General features: G+C 50.3%; 1 protein-coding gene across 1 annotated transcript in view; it reads right to left on the minus strand.

Moving 5' to 3' along the window:
- Positions 1–697: 697 nt before the first annotated feature.
- LOC138808259 (serine/arginine repetitive matrix protein 4-like) overlaps positions 698–18,143 on the minus strand; it is a 49,218-nt gene continuing 31,772 nt past the window's right edge. The window contains exons 10-14 of the mRNA XM_069994237.1: positions 12,027–12,331; positions 7,630–7,821; positions 4,012–4,122; positions 3,189–3,323; positions 698–1,089 (exon numbers count right to left, since the gene is read on the minus strand). Coding sequence (XP_069850338.1) covers positions 822–1,089; positions 3,189–3,323; positions 4,012–4,122; positions 7,630–7,821; positions 12,027–12,331 — 1,011 coding nt within the window. The 3' untranslated portion in view covers positions 698–821. The remainder of the gene's footprint in view (positions 1,090–3,188; positions 3,324–4,011; positions 4,123–7,629; positions 7,822–12,026; positions 12,332–18,143) is intronic.

Consider the following 18,143-nt stretch of genomic DNA (forward strand, 5'->3'; position numbering starts at 1 on the left):
TAACATTCCCTTCCCCCGCTTTTTTTTTTGGTTGATTGTGGACTTGAACTCAGGGCCTGGATGCTGTCCCTGAGCTGTTTTGTTCAAGGCTAGCGTTCTACCACTTTGAGCCACAGCACCACTTCCCATCTTTCGGTGGTTCATTGGAGATAAGAGTCTCACAGACTTTCTTACCCGGGGCTGGCTTTGAACTGCGCTTCTCAGATCTCAGCCTCCTGAGTAGCTAGGATGACAGGTGTGAGCCATCCACCGGCGCCCGGCTTTTATCTTGCCACTATCTTCCTGTCTCCAATCTCATCTCTTCCTGCTATCAGGTGAAACACACGATCCGGGAGATTGAGTGAAGGGAGAAGAAGGGCAGGTGGAATGAATTCCCCTTGGCCTTCTGGAAACGTCCCGAGAGTGGCTCTCATCCCTGCGTATCCGTGGCCAAGCCCAAACTTTCCAGTCACAGAACCATTGCTCCCCATGAAACCATGAGGTGTATGTGTGTGTGTGTGTGTGTGTGTGTGTGTGTGTGTGTGTGTATGCACGCATGCGTGCCAAGAGAGAATGTCTCTATCTGCCCAGGCCTGACATGAGCCCCACGATGGTGCTAGTAAATAAAGGCTCCAAGCAGCTTGACATCTTGACTTAGGTGGTGACCTCCCATCCCTCTATCCTCCCCCCCACCCCAGAACTCCTGTTTCCTCCTCCCCAGAAAAAGCAGGCAGGACAGAGTCCTGTCACCAGGGAGAAGGCCGGGCAGGCAGGTAGTAGGGAAGGCTGGCAGGGCATAAAGGGTCCCCACCGGCAGCTGGTTCAAGGCAAGGCCCTTGCTTTTAGCGCCTTGTGCTAGAATAGCTGTCCGCTGAGCTGTAGCTGCGGCTGCGGCTGCGGCTGCGGCTCCGGGAGCCCAGGCTGGGGCTGCGGGAGCTGGAGCTGCTCCTGGTCCGGCTGCGGCTGCGGCTGCGGCTGGGACTCCGGCTGCGGGAGTAGCCGGGGCTGGCGGAGCGGCTGCTCCCGCTGCTGTACCAGGAGGAGGCGCTGCTGAGGCTGCTGGACGACGAGGGGCTGGGCCGGTAGTAAGGGATGGGGCGCTTCCGGGCACTGCAGAGACCACAGAGGAAGGATGCTTTGGTCAGGGCTGCTCTCCTCCCAGCCTCAACCCAGAGAAGCCTCTGCCTGGCCTGCCCCGGCCCCTTAAGGGTTAAAACAAGCCCAAAGCAAACAACAACACAATGACAAGTCCAGTACAAAGTCTCAGCTGAGTACTGACCGGTCATCTAAGCCCCCCTTCCTCCCTCCCTCCGTGTTTTTCTCTTTGACAAAGGAAGCCCCCAGGGCTCAGAGAGCCTCCAGCTGGCAATACAATCTCCATCTAAACTTTTAATTGCGGGTTTGGGGGTTGCTATTTTTACTTTTACTAGAGCCTTCTATTTCCAGTATCTTCTAGTTTCTATTTCTAGGCAGAGGGGCTGGTTATTTATTTATTTATGGATGGAGCATCAAGTTTCTTTTCAAATAAATGCAGGGGGCCTTTGTAAGGAGCATAACCATTTGAAGAAAATCATCTCAGCCGTCATAATCACTAGGGGAAAAATAAAGGCAGAAGTAGGATGGAAGAGAAGCATGGCTCCTTAAAGTATTTGGGTGGGGGTGTGTGTGACTCCATCTCCAAGGATGGTATACAGTGCCCTAGAGGTCCCTGGGTTAAGGGGCTTGATTCATGACAGCCTAATTTGGTGGGGGGGAAAGCACGAAGACTTTCTCCCAGCTCTCAAAGCCTGAGAAATGGTTTTTGTTCAAACCATCAGCCCTCTCTGCTACAGCTTTTCTGAGGTCTTAACCTTAGTGCAGTTCGCATTTACATTGAGAGGAAGGGAGAGAGGAAGGGTGAGTGAATACAATTGTAATAGTGTATGTATGTAAAAATGGAACCAGGTAGCTTGAGGTTGGCAGAGATGGGGAAGAATGATGACAAGGTTGGTATTGATGGAGATGTATTGTTCAGTACCCATAAACTGACAGGTTGAACGGAAACCCTTTCGTGCTACTTACAGATAATAAAAAGTTATATAGCAAAAAGTGAGGACAAGCAATTAAAAAAAGGCGCATTTACATCTCTCTGCCCCTTTCCAGTTCACCTTGACGATTACTCCTGGGATTTTACTTTTCCTTCCAGTATTTCATGCGTGAGAAAGCCGGCTCCGGAGGCCCCACAGCCAGGATGCCACGCCAAATCGTTTTCTCCCCTCTCCCCATCGTCTTCCTCTAAGTCCCTGCCGCACCTAAGCAAGCAATCCTGCTTTCCCTTCTCTGCTCTTCGATCCATCACATGTAGATCGATGAAAACCTGTCATTCTGAGCATGCAGGACTAGGCTGAACGTGACAACCATCAGGCCGACGCCCTGCCCAGTGGCCCTTGGCCTGTCTGCCTCCTGGGTCCCAGCCTCCAACTCCACCCCCATCCCTACACTGGCCCCGCCCACGGGCTCCTAGGCCCCACCCACAGACTCCAGACCCCGCCCGTGCACTCCTGGGCCCCACCCACACCTGAGCTCATGCGTTTAGGCATCCATATGCTTCTACGCCCCACTCACACACCGCAGCTCCCCAACCCACACCTAGGCCCCGCCCACACGCTCCCAGGCCCCCCTCTCACGTTCCTAGGCCCCGCCCATGCATGCATAGGCCCCGCCCACACGCTCCCAGCCCCTCACGTTCCTAGGCCCCGCCCATGGACGCATAGGCCCCGCCCACACGCTCCCCACATGCTCCTAGGCCCCGTCCACAGCGAGCTAATGCGTTTAGGCATCCATATGTTTCTATGCCCCACTCACACACACCAGCTCCCTGACCCATACCTAGGCCCCACCCACACGCTCCCAGGTCCCCCTCACGCTCCTAGGCCCCGCCCACACGCTCCCCTCACGCCCCCTAGGCCCCACCCACATGCTCCCAGGCCCCCCTCTCACGTTCCTAGGCCCCGCCCATTCATGCATAGGCCCCGCCCACACGCTCCCAGGCCCCCAATCTCACGTCCCCAGGCCCCGCCCACGCACGCAAGGCCCCGCCCACACGCTGACAGGCCCCGCCCACTTAGTCTCAGAGTTCGGGAGGGGTGTCCCTGCGCTGCCCCAGTCTCCAGGGCCCAGCTGGGACGGGGGGTGGGGGGGAAGGCCGGTCCCCTGGCCCCTGGCCTCACCTTGTAATCCTCCGAGCCTCCAGGTGGCTCGGGGAGTCTCTCCGGCGCTTCCTCATGGGCGAGTAGGATCGGCGCCGCCGGCGCTCGCGCTCCCGGGGCTGCGAGTCCTTCTCGCTGTATTTGGGGTCCCGCTCCCTGAAGGGGTGCGAGGGCGGGGTTACTGGGGAGCCGGGCTGCGCTGGGGTGAGCACGCGGGAGTGGGGCGTCCACGTCTCCTCCTCACCCGGCCCCTCTGCCCCCCCAGGGCCGGGAGGGCACCCGCGGGCGCTCCAGCTGGGCCCTGTGGTGTGAGGACGGACGGGGGCGGCCTTCCGGGGGTGAGGAGGCGAATGTCACCAGGGTCCTGGTGTGGGTAAGGACGGGGCTGGGGTGGTTGGAGCCTGGGGTTTGAGTTCTGGGGTGCGGCTGTAGGTATGGTCTGGGGTGGGGACGCCAGGGTAATATTTGGGCGTTATTGCCGTTTTTGATGGAGCAGAGCGGGGGAGAAAAGGCTCCTCATCCCCATCTGCAGCGCTGGAAGGAGGTACAGTGCCCAGGGTATGGGAGACTGGGCATGAGAAGGGGAACTGAGCCAAAGGGGGTGTGTGTGGGGGAAGGGCCATCCGGGGCGTAGCCATCCAGGGGGCGGGGCCTACCTGCTCACATAGGGCTGCCCTGGGGGCGGAGCTGTTCCTTCGGGGGCGGGGCCAATCAGGGGGCGGGGCCTACCGGCTTTGGGGCGGTCCTGGGGGCGGGGCCGTTCCTGCTGGGGCGGGGCCTTCCCAGGGGCGGGGCCAGCCAGGGGCAGGCCCATTCCTGCTGGGGCGGGGCATCCCCGCCTTACCTGCCCGGGCTGTAGCGGGAGTAGCTGGGGCTACGTCGGGACCGCGAACTTCTGCTGGGCGGGCTCCTCTTGCCGGATTTGGAAGAATAGCTGGGAGAGCGGGAGTAAGACCTGGGAAGAGGGAGCAGACCCTGAAGAACCTGCTGAGCATGTGCTCTAGGGTCGCACCTCACACCTAAGGGTCTGTTCACCTGGTGCCCGGGTGGAGACCCGCTCAGGAATCAGAGCCGGGGGTCGGTGTCCCCGTCCCCCTGCGTGGTCACAAACAAAAAGGAGTTATGATTCACTCATTCACTTGCTGTCTCGGCTGTTTATTATTGTGTGATCTTGGATATGCAGCTTAACGTCTCTGGGCTTCTTTTATTCATTCATTCATTCATTTTTATATTTTTTTCATCTGTAACATGAGGGTAATAATAGTACTTGCCCTCTAAGGTTGTGTAAATCAAATGAGCAAATTAGGGTAAATCACTTAGCATGTTGACATATTTGCTAAGGGCTAATTAGCCAGCATGTGGCGAATGTTAACTGTGGCTAGTTTATTAAGTACCAGACACTGGACTAATGCTTCCTGTGCATTTCATCTCATCCTCAATGCATGCACCACCTAAGGGCTAGGTACTATTATCAGTTCCCTCCAGTAGATGGGGAACAGAGACACAGAGAACGGATACATGAAGTGGAACATTCCAGAAATAAACAGCCTTCTAAGTTTTAAGTTGTGTGTCACTCTGAGTAGCAAAGTGAGATTTCTTGCTGTCCTGCTGTTTCCTCCCCAGGCGAATGGTTTTGACCAGATCCACATCCAACCATCCACACACTTCAGGGCGTGTGTGTGTGTGTGTGTGTGTGTGTGCAAGTGCCCACCCTCCTTCACTAATGCTGCCCCCATTGAGGGTGAAAACAGCAGGGCTGGCAGTTCAGATTTGCCAAAGAGAAGCTATAGCGTCCTTCCTATGCATGGGAAGGTGTGCATTCTTCAGCTAAAAGCAAAGCTGAGGTGGCTAAGATCAATGCTCTGAGCAAACCTTCTCTCAGTGAAATTAAAGGAAGAAGGAAGTCCATGCTACTTTTGCTCAAACTGCAAAGTGCACGACAGGCGATTGGCTAGGATGGAAATGGCAGTCATGATGGGGTTTAGTGCACCCTCTGGGATCATGGGATGAAACTGCGGTGGACCGGGGGAGGGGGAGGGTTACCCACTTACAAATGATCAATCCCTATGCCATGTGTGATCTTCCATCTCTGCCAGTGCCTCCCACCTTTACACAGGGCAGGAGTGAAGGAAGGGCTCATTTAATCCCAGTGCCCTGTACATGGGTCCAGCTGTGGCCTCTGGAAAAGAGGCAGCTGTGCATTGAGAAATATTATAAGAAAGAGAACCATGCTTGCAGACAACTGGGAAGCATAACTCCAGGCATTTTTCATCCACATAATTCTCCTTTTCTCTGGAGCCATGGGAGTCATTTTTCATGACCTTAGAATCAGAAATAACTGCTTTCCCAAGCTGCTCCTTCAATTCTTACCTGTGTGTGTGTGTGTGTGTGTGTGTGTGCATGGGCGCGCATGTGCATGTGGGCACACACTCGTGCCTGTGCATGCACACGTGCATGTCAGTCCTAGGACTTGAACTTAGGACTCAAGCGCACCGTTCCACTTCTGACTTTTTTTGTGATTAATTAGAAATAGTCTCACAGACTTTCCTGCTCCGACTGGCTTTAAACCATGTTCTTTAGCGCTCAGCTTCCTAAGTAGCTAGGATTTACAGGTGTGAGCCGTTGGTGCCCAACTCCCTTGTCTCCTTTTTTTTTTGGTTACTATCATAACAATTAATGGAATGATTTTTCTCTTTGCTTTGTTCACCAGTGATCTCAGAGGTCCATCTCCATAGCAACTATATATAATGTGGGACAGGCCTTTGGGGATTTAAACTTCTTTTTGACTGAATGACTGAATTTATATTTTTCTCCTCAGTTTTCCTTTCCTTTCAGCCTAATCTACTCTTTCACTGACATCATGCTATCAGGTGAAATATTTGTGTGTGTGTGAGAGAGAGAGAGAGAGAGAGAGAGGAAGAGAGAGGGAGAGAGAAAGGGAGAGAGAGAGGGGGGGAGGGAGGGAGGAGGGTGGGAGGGAGGGAGGGAGGGAAGGAGAGGGAGAGCTGCCTTACCTCCATTTTGAAAATAGATTGGTCTTGAAGTAACCAACTAAATGAGCAAGTGCATTTTAATCACATGGTTTTAGGAGATGAATAGTCAACCTTCTGTTGGGAATTTTTCATCTGCTGAAGAAGGCTGGTTTGGTTAGATAGGATGGATGGAGTGTACCAATCCCTGAGGGCGTGTGTCTACATATGCTATAACAGCGTTACTCTACATGAGATAATTAGGTGATTGCCAATGGTTACTGAATTGTGTGTGTGTGTGGGGAGGGGGGTAGGATGGAAAAGGAGCCACGAAGACTAGTCTCTCTGCAGTGAGACTTTGCAGCTCCTCCATTAAGAAGGGCATCCTCGAGGCTGGGAAGGTGGCTCAGTGGTAGAGCACTCGCCTTGCATGCCTGAGGCCCTGGGTTCGATTCCTCAGCACCACATAAGCAAAAAGAAAATAGCCGTAAGTGGCACTGTGGCTCAAGTGGTAGAGCGCTAGCCTTGAGCTGAAGAGCTGAGGGACAGCGCCCAGGCCCAGAATTCAGGCCCCACGACCAGACTCCCCCCCCAAAAAAGAAGGGCATCCTTGCACTTGGATTAGTCTTGTGACTAATACTACAGCATTAGTATACAATAGTATATAATATAGCATATATTACATATGACATATACTCTATATTCTATAGTGTATATATAGTATATACATAAGTATACTATATAATATTCCATATAATATATAGTACACACTACATATATACTATATATACATATATAGTATTTATGTACTATATGTATATACTATATACTATAGCTTATAGTAGTAGAAGGGTAGCATGTCACTTCTTAGCCTAGGACTGAACCTGTACATTACTTCTGTCTGTCTGTCTGTCTCCTCTCTCATCAGCCTGTGAATGGTGGATGAGAGATATCCTAGAACAGAGATGAACAGTGTGGGGGAAGGGGAGGGCAGTGGTTTAATGCAGTCTTCCGCCAGCCAGCTCTCCCTCGGATCGCAGACACGTGCAGAGGCATGGTAGGCACAGGAGGACCGGCCCGCAGAGCCCAGCCCAGATGGCAGCCAGGGAATCGGGAACTAACCAAACACTGTTTTTGTTTTAAGGATGCTAAATTCAGAGGTAATTTTTTATGCAGCAGAAGCTCATTGATACCCATATCTTATCCTCATCCTAACAGCCCCAAAGAAACAAATACTCATTGTTTTTCCAGCACCTTTCTGAGAGCTGCCCATGGGGACCAGTGGGCTGTGTGTCCTTATTGGTATCTTGTGTCTAAGCTCAGTGAGGTTAACTGACTTTCCCAAGGCCCACCAGCTAGTAAGGGATAGAATGAGTATTTCGATTCAAGTCAGTCTGGCTCTTCTCTCCCCTGGGTGGATGGTGGGTGGGTAGGTGTGGTTGCTGTAACTCACTGTCAGAGAGAAGCAGAGTGAAGGGGGAAGCCACACTCACCTTTTCTCCGAGGAGGTGGATCGGCTCCGGGTGTAGCTGGGGGAGGCCCTGGGATCTGGCGACCTGGAAGAGTGGCTGGAGGATCGCGTGCTGACATAGGAAGGGCTACGAGAGCACTCCTTCAGCGGGGAACTCCGGGCTGTGCTGGACTTCTTCACCTTGGCGCATTCCAGGCATGGAGACTGAAATCCCCTGCAGGAGGAAGAGCCCTGGCCATCACCCAAAGGCCACCACCCCCAAGAACATCTTCATCTGGTACTCTCCTCTTCACCTTTACCCAGGGGATGGAGAGCTCCCCCCACATCCGAAGACTTGCCAAGGGAAGGGGCCCTCAGAGGAGATGGATGACTCATAGCGTCCCCGGGTCCCAGAACCACACCACCAGCACTCCACGAGGTCAGTGTGGGCTTGACTTGAAATAACCTAAGTCACACAGGAAGGGATTTATTCTCCTTCTGGTCTCTTTTGTGAGTGCCCGCTTACATTAATGAGAAATCCATAGCCGAGTGCTCTAGTGTGTGTTTAACACCTCTGTAACACTTTGTGACCTCCCAAAGATAGGAGGAGGGAGCAGGCTTCGGATTCGGAGACTTGGGCAGGAAACTATAAAGGAGAACACAATTCAATCCACTGTGTTTTAATCAGAGGTAGTTTTATGGGGAGTCTCCTAGATCAGATCAGTGATCCTAATGTTTTTTCTGTTTCCGATAGTACCGTACATTTCCTTCTAGAAACAGCGAGTCCGTTACAGTGAATAGATGACGCCACAGACATAGTAAAAATCAAAAAAGGTGGCCTGTGGTTGGTTGAAGTTTGAGAATCTTTGGTGGAGTCCATTTTGTAGAAGGAAGGGTTGAATCTCTTCCCCCCCCCAAAAAAAAGGGGTGTTTGGAGCGCTTGGTCAGAATCCCCCCCGAAAGTCAAGGTCATCCTGTCTAGAGCCATATTCGATGTCTTTTGGGATCTCTGTCAAGACCTGGAATTGGGTCAAGAGTCAAGTTCAAGTTCAAGTCGTGCGGTTGCTGGGCTCACGGTGGCCAGGCCCCTGCTCACGGGCCCAATCTCAGCACGCCACTCATCTCAGCTTCAACTTTAACTCACAGGCTATTCATTCCTCCTGGACCATCCATCCCTGCGTTCTCGGTGCTCACCAGGCCTCTGAGCACTGGAGCCTCTGCTACCTTCTCCTCTCTTCCTCACCTGGCATCTTCACGATTCTGTTTTCGTTTGACGCTCCCTTTTCTGGAAAACTCTCCTGGATTCCCCTCCACCCCACACTGGGCTGGGGAATCTCTAGAACTTAAAGCCTACTCTCCAGGCTTTGCCATCTCTAGAGGGGTCACATGATCTCAGTGTATCTGTGTCCTCTTGCCTTGCCTGTTGAGGTACTGGGGTACAGGGCCCATGGCTTTCTGGACATTATCCTCACACCTTACTTGGTCCATATTGCCTGTGTCATCAATACCTCGCTATAAGTGAATGCTTTGGACCTCTTCAGCATTGTTTTGTTGAGTCCTCCTGTCCGTCTGATGAAACTGGTCCTTCAAGTAGGCTCCAGTGGCAGAGACGGCCTAGAAGGGCTAGTTCCTTGCCGAGGCCAACCAGAGTCCCAAACTCTGCTCTGTCCAGTTCTAAAGCCCACGAGTCTATCCCCTCTCCAGCTCCCCCGTCTTCAGTGTCTGTGACTCCCTTAGTTCAAAGCTTCAGCCCCTGTCTCTCTGCCCGAGGCTGGAGTGAGACGACAATGATTTCACCATCATCCGTTCTGCATGCTTTCATCTGACCATGCACGGAGATCAAATGAATCAGGCAGCAATCTCTAGATGCCTCCTGGACTTCGCTTCGGTTCAGGAGACAGCTTCATCTTTGACTGCTGATGCTATCACTTATTAACTCATTTTTTTCAACCACCCTGAGCCTCAGTTTCCTCATCCATTTTTTTTCTGTTTCCAAAAAAGGTTATACTTGAACCTTTTTCATAAACATCTGATGAGGAATGAAGGAAGGTTATTCAGGGGAAGCACATTCTACCGCATTGGGGCTCAGTGAATACTAACTGCCATTATTATTATTAATTTTTATTTTTGTGTGCGAACCAGTACTGGAACTCAAGTCCTCCCTCTCTCACTTGGCTTGTTTGTTCAAGGCTGGCACTCTATCACTTGAGCCACATCTCCACTCCCAGCATTTTTGCTGGTTAATTGGAGATCAGAGTCTCACACACTTCTCTGCGAGGGCTAGCTTTGAACCATGATCCTTCAGCTCTCAGCCTCCTGAGAAGCTAGGATGACAAGCATGAGCCATCAGAACCCAGCTAGACATTCTCCTCCACCCCCCATTTGTCATTGTGACTATTGCTTTTCTCTGCTTTCCCTGTTTATCAGTACTTGGGCCTATCTGCAGACACGCATTCTCCCTCTCCCATCTGGGCTTGCTTGTTTGTGGGCATAGTGACATTGATTCTGAACTAGTTCTGGCTCCCTAGCCACGCTTGGGTGTAAGCTGAGACGAGGGGATGTCCTGAAGTGGAAAAACCAGGACTACAGATGGCTGCTGGCATGATTGTTCAAGACTGAAGCGGGCTATGCACTGGGGACAACTGTCGCTCTGTCCTTGCTACAATCATTCACTGTTTCAGTTGCTAAGGCACGGGACATTGAAAATCTTGGCCTCTTTGAACAAAGACAGACTCCTATCTCTAGCAAGAAGAAAACCTCCCTGCTTGCAGGCAGAGTGCACCAGTCAAACTCCGCCCCCCAACACACATCCATACATGGGTCTCACCAATGGGAAACCCCAGAGGAAAGCACCCACACTTGAGGGCTTCAGCAACAAGCTGCCGTTTGTGGTAGCAAGCCAAGGACTAAATAACTGAACAAACCGTGCCGACCAGGCCCTCTGTATGTGTCAGTGGCTCTTCTTACAGTTTCCTCTCTGATTATCGTTTTGCTGTGACTTTATTGGGGGAGGGAAGACAAGATAGTAGGAAAGCATGAAACAGCAGTATTGGGACTGGAGTCAACACAACAGGGGTGGAAAACAGAAAACTGCATCTGAACTAGGTGTATCGAGATGAAATAAAATACCTCTTCCTAAAAATTGTACCAGTAGGTAGCTGTCTATCTGTATAGGTGAATGAATGAGGCTTTATTTAGAGTAGTGTCATTCTTATAGAAGAATAGAGTGATAAGTGCATAGGGAATTCCCAACCCCCCTCCCCCCACCCACCTATGGGTTGAGATGGAAGAATTTACGTCAACCCACAGAGTCCTTAGTTTGCATTGGTGTTACAGCTCCTAAGGCCTAGAGTAATGTAATCTGATGGATTTCTATCATGGTTGCTGCATTCAGAATAATTTCAGGGCCTTAAAGACCCCCTATGGCCCACATCCTCATCCCTGCCAAACACTGATTTTTTTCTTCCCTCTCTTCATATAGTTTTCTTTTTCCCCAGCATGGCATCGAGTTAAGACTGGCATCTTTCGCCCTAGTAATATGTATTGAGGGTCTCTCCGTGCATTCCCATGGCTTGCTAGGTCTTTCTTTTACTAATGAATCTTATTCCATTGTCTGAATGGATCATAGTTGTTGTTGTTGTTTTGTTTTGTTTGTTTTTACTCAGTTACCCACTGAAGGGATAGGTTGGCTGCTTCTAAGCTTTTGCCGATGATAATCTAACCTGCTACGAACATCCATGTGCAGGTCTTGGTATGGATACGTTTTCAGTTGATGTGGGTAAATATTGTAGTGGATGATGATGATGATGATGATGATGACGATGATGATGGTGATGATTTTAATGAGAGTGACTTCAAATGCAGTTAATGTGAGACTTTCTCTCAAGATGACGGGTAGAGCCAATAGCTGCTTTTACCCGCTAGGCCTCCATTCTTTCTGCTGCAGAGGAATCTGGCCAGGCTGTCTTTTATTAGTCTCAGTGGGGTCCTATGACACATTCTAGTGGGAGGTTTGCTGCATCCCCTGGGCCCCCGTGATTGGTGCAGGAGTGAGTAAATAATCCAAACTGGTCCAAGCAGCGTCAGCAAACACCTGCCCTGGGTGTTTGGGGCTGCCATATTTTGGGGAAAGAGATCATTCTTCTTCTACTGACTGGCCAAACAGATAGAATATTTTCTGATAGTTTGTTCCCTGATGCTCTGGGAGGGTCTGCTGGAGAAGGGGGACCCTCCGAGCGGGGAAGAGCACAGCTGACAGATATAATAGGAGAGATTAATGACTATGGATATATTTTTGAGACCCTGGATCCAGCTAGACCCGGAGCTACAACTCCAGGATTTAAAAAAAAAATGAAATCAGTGTGTCTTTTCTGAGAGTGCGAAGGTGATATTCAAGCAGGATTCCTCCCTCCCTGCTCTCCACAGCCCCGGCACACTAACCTTGATTCTCTGCCCCGGCTGGTGGGAGAGAGATTCTCCAAAACGGCTCCCTTGTTCTGGGGTGAAGAGGTGGTGAAGGAGTTCCCTGAATCAGAGGTGTGGCCACTGTTGAGATCTCCCCTCTTGCTCAGGCCCCCATGGGGGCTCCCTTTCTCCTGGCCCCGAGACCTGGCGGAGCTGGCCTGGGTGGAGGGTGGCGAGGAGGTATCATTGCCTGAGTCATATTCCTGGGAGCGTCCTCGGGACGTGGCAAGCCGGCCTGTCGCCTTGCTAAAGGGGTCCGCGGCAGACTCAGACCCAGTGATCTGAAAGCAGAAAGACCCATTGGACAACTGCTGAGCCCTGGGCCAGCTGTGTTTAAATAACCAAGAATGTTAGCCATCATGAGGCACTGGAATGATAGCAGAGAGAAAGAGAAAGAGAGGGAAAGAGAGAGAGAGAGAGAGAGAGAGAGAGAGAGAGAGAGAGAGAGAGAGAGAGAGAGAGAGAGAGAGGAGAAGAAAGAAGAGACGCCAAATTAAAAAAACAAAAACAAAAAAAACAAAAAACAAGAGCACAAATTCCTGAAAGAATACCACAGAAATAGGAGATAGAGAGATAGATAATATTTTTTAAACCCCCTAATAGGATAATTGGAAGATAAAATAAAAGTCTATCATGCAGAGAGAGAGAGAGAGAGAAAAAAAAAGCATGCGGTCCAGATGAAACCAAAGTAAAGAGAAATTATACAAAATTTAATTCCTAATGAATTAACTCAAACAAAAGAGACAACTTAATAAAACGGGAGGGTGTGTATGTAAACACCCTTAACCTAAAACAATAACTTTAAAAATAAAGGAAGGGGTAGAGGGAAAAGAAATACAGTGTATGGGCCTCAACAAATATACCTTGGAAATTAAGGGAAAAAAAAAACAAAGACAAAAAAATAGGAGATAAAACTAAAATCTTGAACTTCAGCCAAATCCTCAATGAATGTAACATTTCTTTTTTGGTGTACTTATTTTTTTTTTAAGCCAAAGTTGCCTGAATAGAATCCTGAACAAATGTCACATGGGGAAAAGCAATGTAATAAAGAAGAGAGCTTTGTTTTTTGCTTTCTGCTGTCTTTTTTTTTTAATATATAAAGTCAAGGTCACAAACTGACATTTGAGCAGTTTTCAACTAAAGGGGAAAAGAAAGGAACTGGGGAGGGGGCCAAAATAAATGTAAGTCAAATAGTTTGACTGAAAGCAAACAAACAAACAAACAACAAAAAAAAAAGGTCTCTACAGGTATTTGTGTGTGTCTTTTTCCCCTTTGCAGATCTTGAGTGGCTGCTAATAAATTCTCTCGTGTCTTTGCGGATTATATCCACTTACCAAGCAAGAACTCCTCCTTTAGTAGGTAAGGTGTAAGAGAAAGGGAAGAGCGGGTAACGTGAGTCCATTATCAGAGTCTCAATGACAAGTAAAAACACACACCTTCCTGCACAACCTCACACTCAGCCCTCAACTTGGACTAGTGGCGCTCTCTGGACCTGGGGGGGGGGGGGGCGGGGCATCCATTCTGTCTGTTTTTCTCATTCAAGGGAGTCTAACCGAGTTAACCTAGTCTGTCTCTTTAGGCCTGGGTTGGTTCAAGACACTCCCCCCACCCCACCTTGCTGTCCGTGAAAACAGGAGGGGTGTGTGTGCTGACAACTGGACAGGGGTGTTGGTGGGGTCTTGGAAAATGTGGCTGGGGAGGGGGGACGGGAAGTCATGGGGATCGACTTCCGGGGTGCTGCCTGAGGCTGGTCTAGAACAGGTGGTGTAAAGGTGGCGATAGAGAAGAGCCCTTGTGAAGCCAGTCACCACGGGAGATTACAAAGGGTGGATTTCCTCACACATCAAACCAGGATCCTGGCTGAGAGGACACAGGTCTGGCTCCCAACAATACCATGCTCAATAGTATAAGCAAGAGAGATTTCCCCGCCCCCTCCTCTCCCCTTCCCCCCCCCCCCTGCACTGTGGGCCTTTTCTAGGGCTAGCTGGCCATCTTCATGGGGAGAGAAAATCTGTAGGGCCAAGAGGGGCAAACCCTCTGGAAGCCCTGTACCCCAGACCACTCTGCATCTCTGCCATCCCAGAAGTCTCTGTTCACCTAGACCCTGGACACCCACCCATCTCATGTTTTCTGTGGGTAGACCATAAGTCAAGTGGGTGGGAGATAGAACTTAGATGATTGGGCTGAAGTGGTCGTGTGTGTGTGTGTGTGTGTGTGTGTGTGTGTGTGTGTGTGTGTGTGTGTGTGTGTGTGTGTGTGTGTGTGTGTGTGTGTGTGTGTGTGTGTGTGTGTGTCCCATCATTATGGCACCACAGGTGAGAAGCAAATGCAAGGACCTCAAACGCCAGGGCACATCCTCCCCTCCTGGTTTTTACATTGAGCACCCAAGACGCTCGGTCGAGGTCTGATGTTCAGATCGCTTTGATGGTAGGTTTGCCAAGCTAGGAAGGCCATATCTTATTTGGGTTGGCTGACTTGATGCGCAAGCATGTAGACAATTAGGATCCTATAGGCCATCTTCGATAGTCTATCCCAGTCTATTCTCCATCAAGAGCCTGCTTCCCATTCCTACTTTATCTCATACTCTTTGAGCCTAGAAGAAAGGGACTCAGGGGCTGTTTTAAGCAACCATTTCCATCATGGGGATGCTGAAACTGTGAGACTAAAAGGAATTAAAAACTAACTACTTAGGGTGTCAGCTCCTGAGACCAAGGGGCGGGACTTCCTTTATGGATTCTCCCAAGAGGCTTTGCATACAACATTACCCAATTCTACCTGCCATGGGTAGGTAGAACATTGCCTTGTTGGCCATCTGGTTAGCTTTAACTTTGGAGGTAGGAACTCCGCTTAAAAGTTGCCCTTGTGGAGTTTTCTAGAGTAAGACTTCTTTTTTTTTAATTACCATACAGACTCATTTCCCATTTTGGCATTTCTTATTTGTCTTCTGGTGTGCATTTTGGATGGCATGTCTTTCCTGCCTGGGGAGTTCAGAGGTAATGTGTGTTTCCTTCCCTACCATCTCTGTCAGAAAGAGATCATTTGGGCCAGCAAGCTTGACCCTAGGACCTGAGCTCTAGGCTAGGGGGCATAGTTATTGAGGGTAGACTCAAGAGATACTTGACTCATTCATATTTGGTGGCCAGGATATTGTGAGTAAACCAGGCAAGCCCACCTTGTGGGGAATGAGGTTGGCAGATAGTTAGGAGGCAAGGTCATCAAACGCAATGGTTTTCGGTGTCTCCTGACTTGCTATCTGGGGGCATCTCCCAGGTTCTCATCACCATCATGACTACAACTTCAAAGCATTTCCCTGTTGTATCTGGAGTCCCCATAGGCAAGGAATTTTTTTTTTTTTTGGATTGGTCATGGGCCTTGAACTCAGGACCTGGGTGCCGTCCCTGACTGAGCTCTTTCACTCAAGGCCAGGATTCTACCTCTCTGAACCACAGCTTCACTCTCAGTTTTCTGGAATTTTGTTGGAGATAAAAGTCTCCTGGACTTTCCTGCTCCAGCTGGCTTTGAACAGCAATCCTCAGATCTCAGCCTCCTGAGTAGTTATGATTACAGGCATGAGCCACTGTGTGAGTAGGCAAAGATTTTTTGAGTGTGAGGTATTCAGTGCAGGGATTCAGAAAGGACTTTGCCCTATTCATGTTCTTTATCCCACGCACTGAACTTGGGGGACACAGGAGTATTTTCACAGAGAGACCTGGCTGTGACTTCACCACATTTAACTTGAGTGTGTGGAACTGAGAATTCAACATGGAGGTGTGTTGTCGCCAGAAAACACAGATAAATAAGATACTAACCGGGAAATATTAAGCGCTCCTGCTTGGTTAAAAGTCCCTGTTCTTTAGCTGAAACTAAGCTTTTTGACATGGCCTACAAAATCCACTGCAACCCTGCCCTGCCTACTTCCTAAACCTGCCTCGCACAAGGCTCTCAGAACTCATCTTTTCTGCACACACCCACATCGGCTCTCAGAACCCACGTGGACTCCTTGGCTTTCCAACCCCAGGCCATATGCACATCCTACTTTCCTTTCTATGCAATTCTCTGCCCCTCTCCCCCACTCTACACACCCACATATTTCATTCACTTGCTCGCTCATTCATTCAATATTTCAACCATTCATTCATTAAAAAAGTGTCCTGGTGCTCAGTGTTGCATTTACATCTTTTCTTTCCCACATCTCCATCTGGGTGAGAGGTTTATGTTGGGCAGCGTCCATGCATAGTACAGTGGTATATCCCAGGACCCACTAGTGCCTGGTGAATGATAATGGGTCTTGAGGTCAGCTCAGGTCTGGGTGTGGGGGTCATAATGACCCCAGAGGATTAAGGTTTAGGTCCAACTCATAGCAGAGATCAAAAGTCCTTTTTCTTTGCACTTTCTTTGCACCTGAATTCTCTTGGCATCACTGCCTCTGGCCCCTCCCTGTGCTTCGGCTCCTCTTCATGGGGGATGCAGCGAGAACTCACTAGACCCAGCTTACCAAGAGGAAGTGCACAGACCTTCTGTCTGCAGGTTCCTTCTCAATGGCCGACATGCAGGCTTCGGTGGAAAGTTGGGGACCCACAGGGCCTTCCACATGCTTTGCTTTCTTTCCCTAGCTCTGCCCCTCGCAGGCACAGGACCACTGGCCTGTGCACAGTGGCTCATGCTGATGATAAAATGGTGCTCCTTTGGGATAAGGGGTTAGACAGAGGCACTGCCTTTGGCCGGACAAGTTAGAAAAGACCTGGGCTGGCGCAGCCACAGGTCAGTGTTCAGAGTGTGGTAGGTGGAAGCAGGTGGGTGTGGAGGGGGTGCCTCACCTCCCACTTGCTTTGTCCAGGGTACGGCCTTAGGGGGCACTAATCAGGCACACCCCTGATCTCCTTAGGGGAGGCTTCGGCAGGGAGGAAGTGTTCCCCGGAGTCACGCATCCCTTCTTCTCTCAGTAGGACCAGTCTGATGGGCTGGGTTGACACTTCCGGGTGGGGAGTGGGAAGGCGTTATAGTAAACTCCTCATTAGAAATGGCTGGATCGTTCAACTGCCTCCTTACTCCAGAGCCCACCTTCTCCAGGGCTCTCCCTCCCTTCCACACGAAGAGGAAGGAAGGCCCATGGCGGGGACTGGCGGCAGAGTCAGCACGTGCCTGGAATGGGGCCAGGATGATGCAAAGGAGACTTCGAGCGGTGACTGTGGTCAGGGGTGGACAATGGAGGTGCCCGTGCTCTAGCTCCTGCACTGAGTGCTGCTACCAAGACGGGACATCTCCTCCCTGCACCTCTCGCCCACACCACATAGACAACAGGCCTGGCAAAATACATCTCTGATGAGCTCTTCGTCCTATTGGAGGATCTCTGTACATGCAGTGACTCTCTGATCAGGAACAACTGGCTGGAAAATGGCCTCTAAGATCTTCACCAGCAACAGCCAACGCAGGCCCATCAGCACCCAGAAATACTGTTCTTGGATCCCCAGGACCCCCAGCACACAATCCCCAGGAGCCCCCACCAGACCCTACCCCCCCCCACGGAAGACCCAGGATTCTATAGCCTCAGGACTTTTTTCTTTTGGTCAGTATCATCTCTTTTCCATCCAGCTGTTGGGGGCATAGCATGAAAATCTATCCTCGGCAAGATCTGATGAATCAACTAAGCAAAAGAACTCCTGTTGCCAGGTGCTGGTGGCTCACGCCTGTAATCCTAGCTACTCAAGAGGCTGAGAACTGAGGATGATGGTTCAAAACCATCCCCAGGGCGGGGGAAAAAAGTCCCGAAGACTCTTACCTCCAGAGAACCACCAGAAAACAGGATGTGGAGCTATGGCTCAAAGTGGTAGAACACTAGTCTTGAGTTGACCCAGTCCTGAGTTCAAGCCTGTTGACTGACACCCCCCCCCCCCAAACAAAAACAAAAACAAAATCATCACCACCACCAAAAAACTCCTGTCTGGTCTGGATCCCAGCAACTGAGAAAGGAATTTGAGTGCTAATAGCTTTATTTGAGAAGGGAAGAAAAACCCTTGTAGGGGAAGAAGAATGAAAAGAGAGTCAATAAAAGATGTTTTGTCACCTTCTAGATAGGGCACAAAAATGGCGGGA

The sequence above is a fragment of the Dipodomys merriami genome, unplaced genomic scaffold (assembly GCF_024711535.1).
Source record: "Dipodomys merriami isolate MVZ:Mamm:240054 unplaced genomic scaffold, mDipMer1.0.p SCAF_45, whole genome shotgun sequence".
In the NCBI taxonomy this organism is placed as follows: domain Eukaryota; kingdom Metazoa; phylum Chordata; class Mammalia; order Rodentia; family Heteromyidae; genus Dipodomys; species Dipodomys merriami.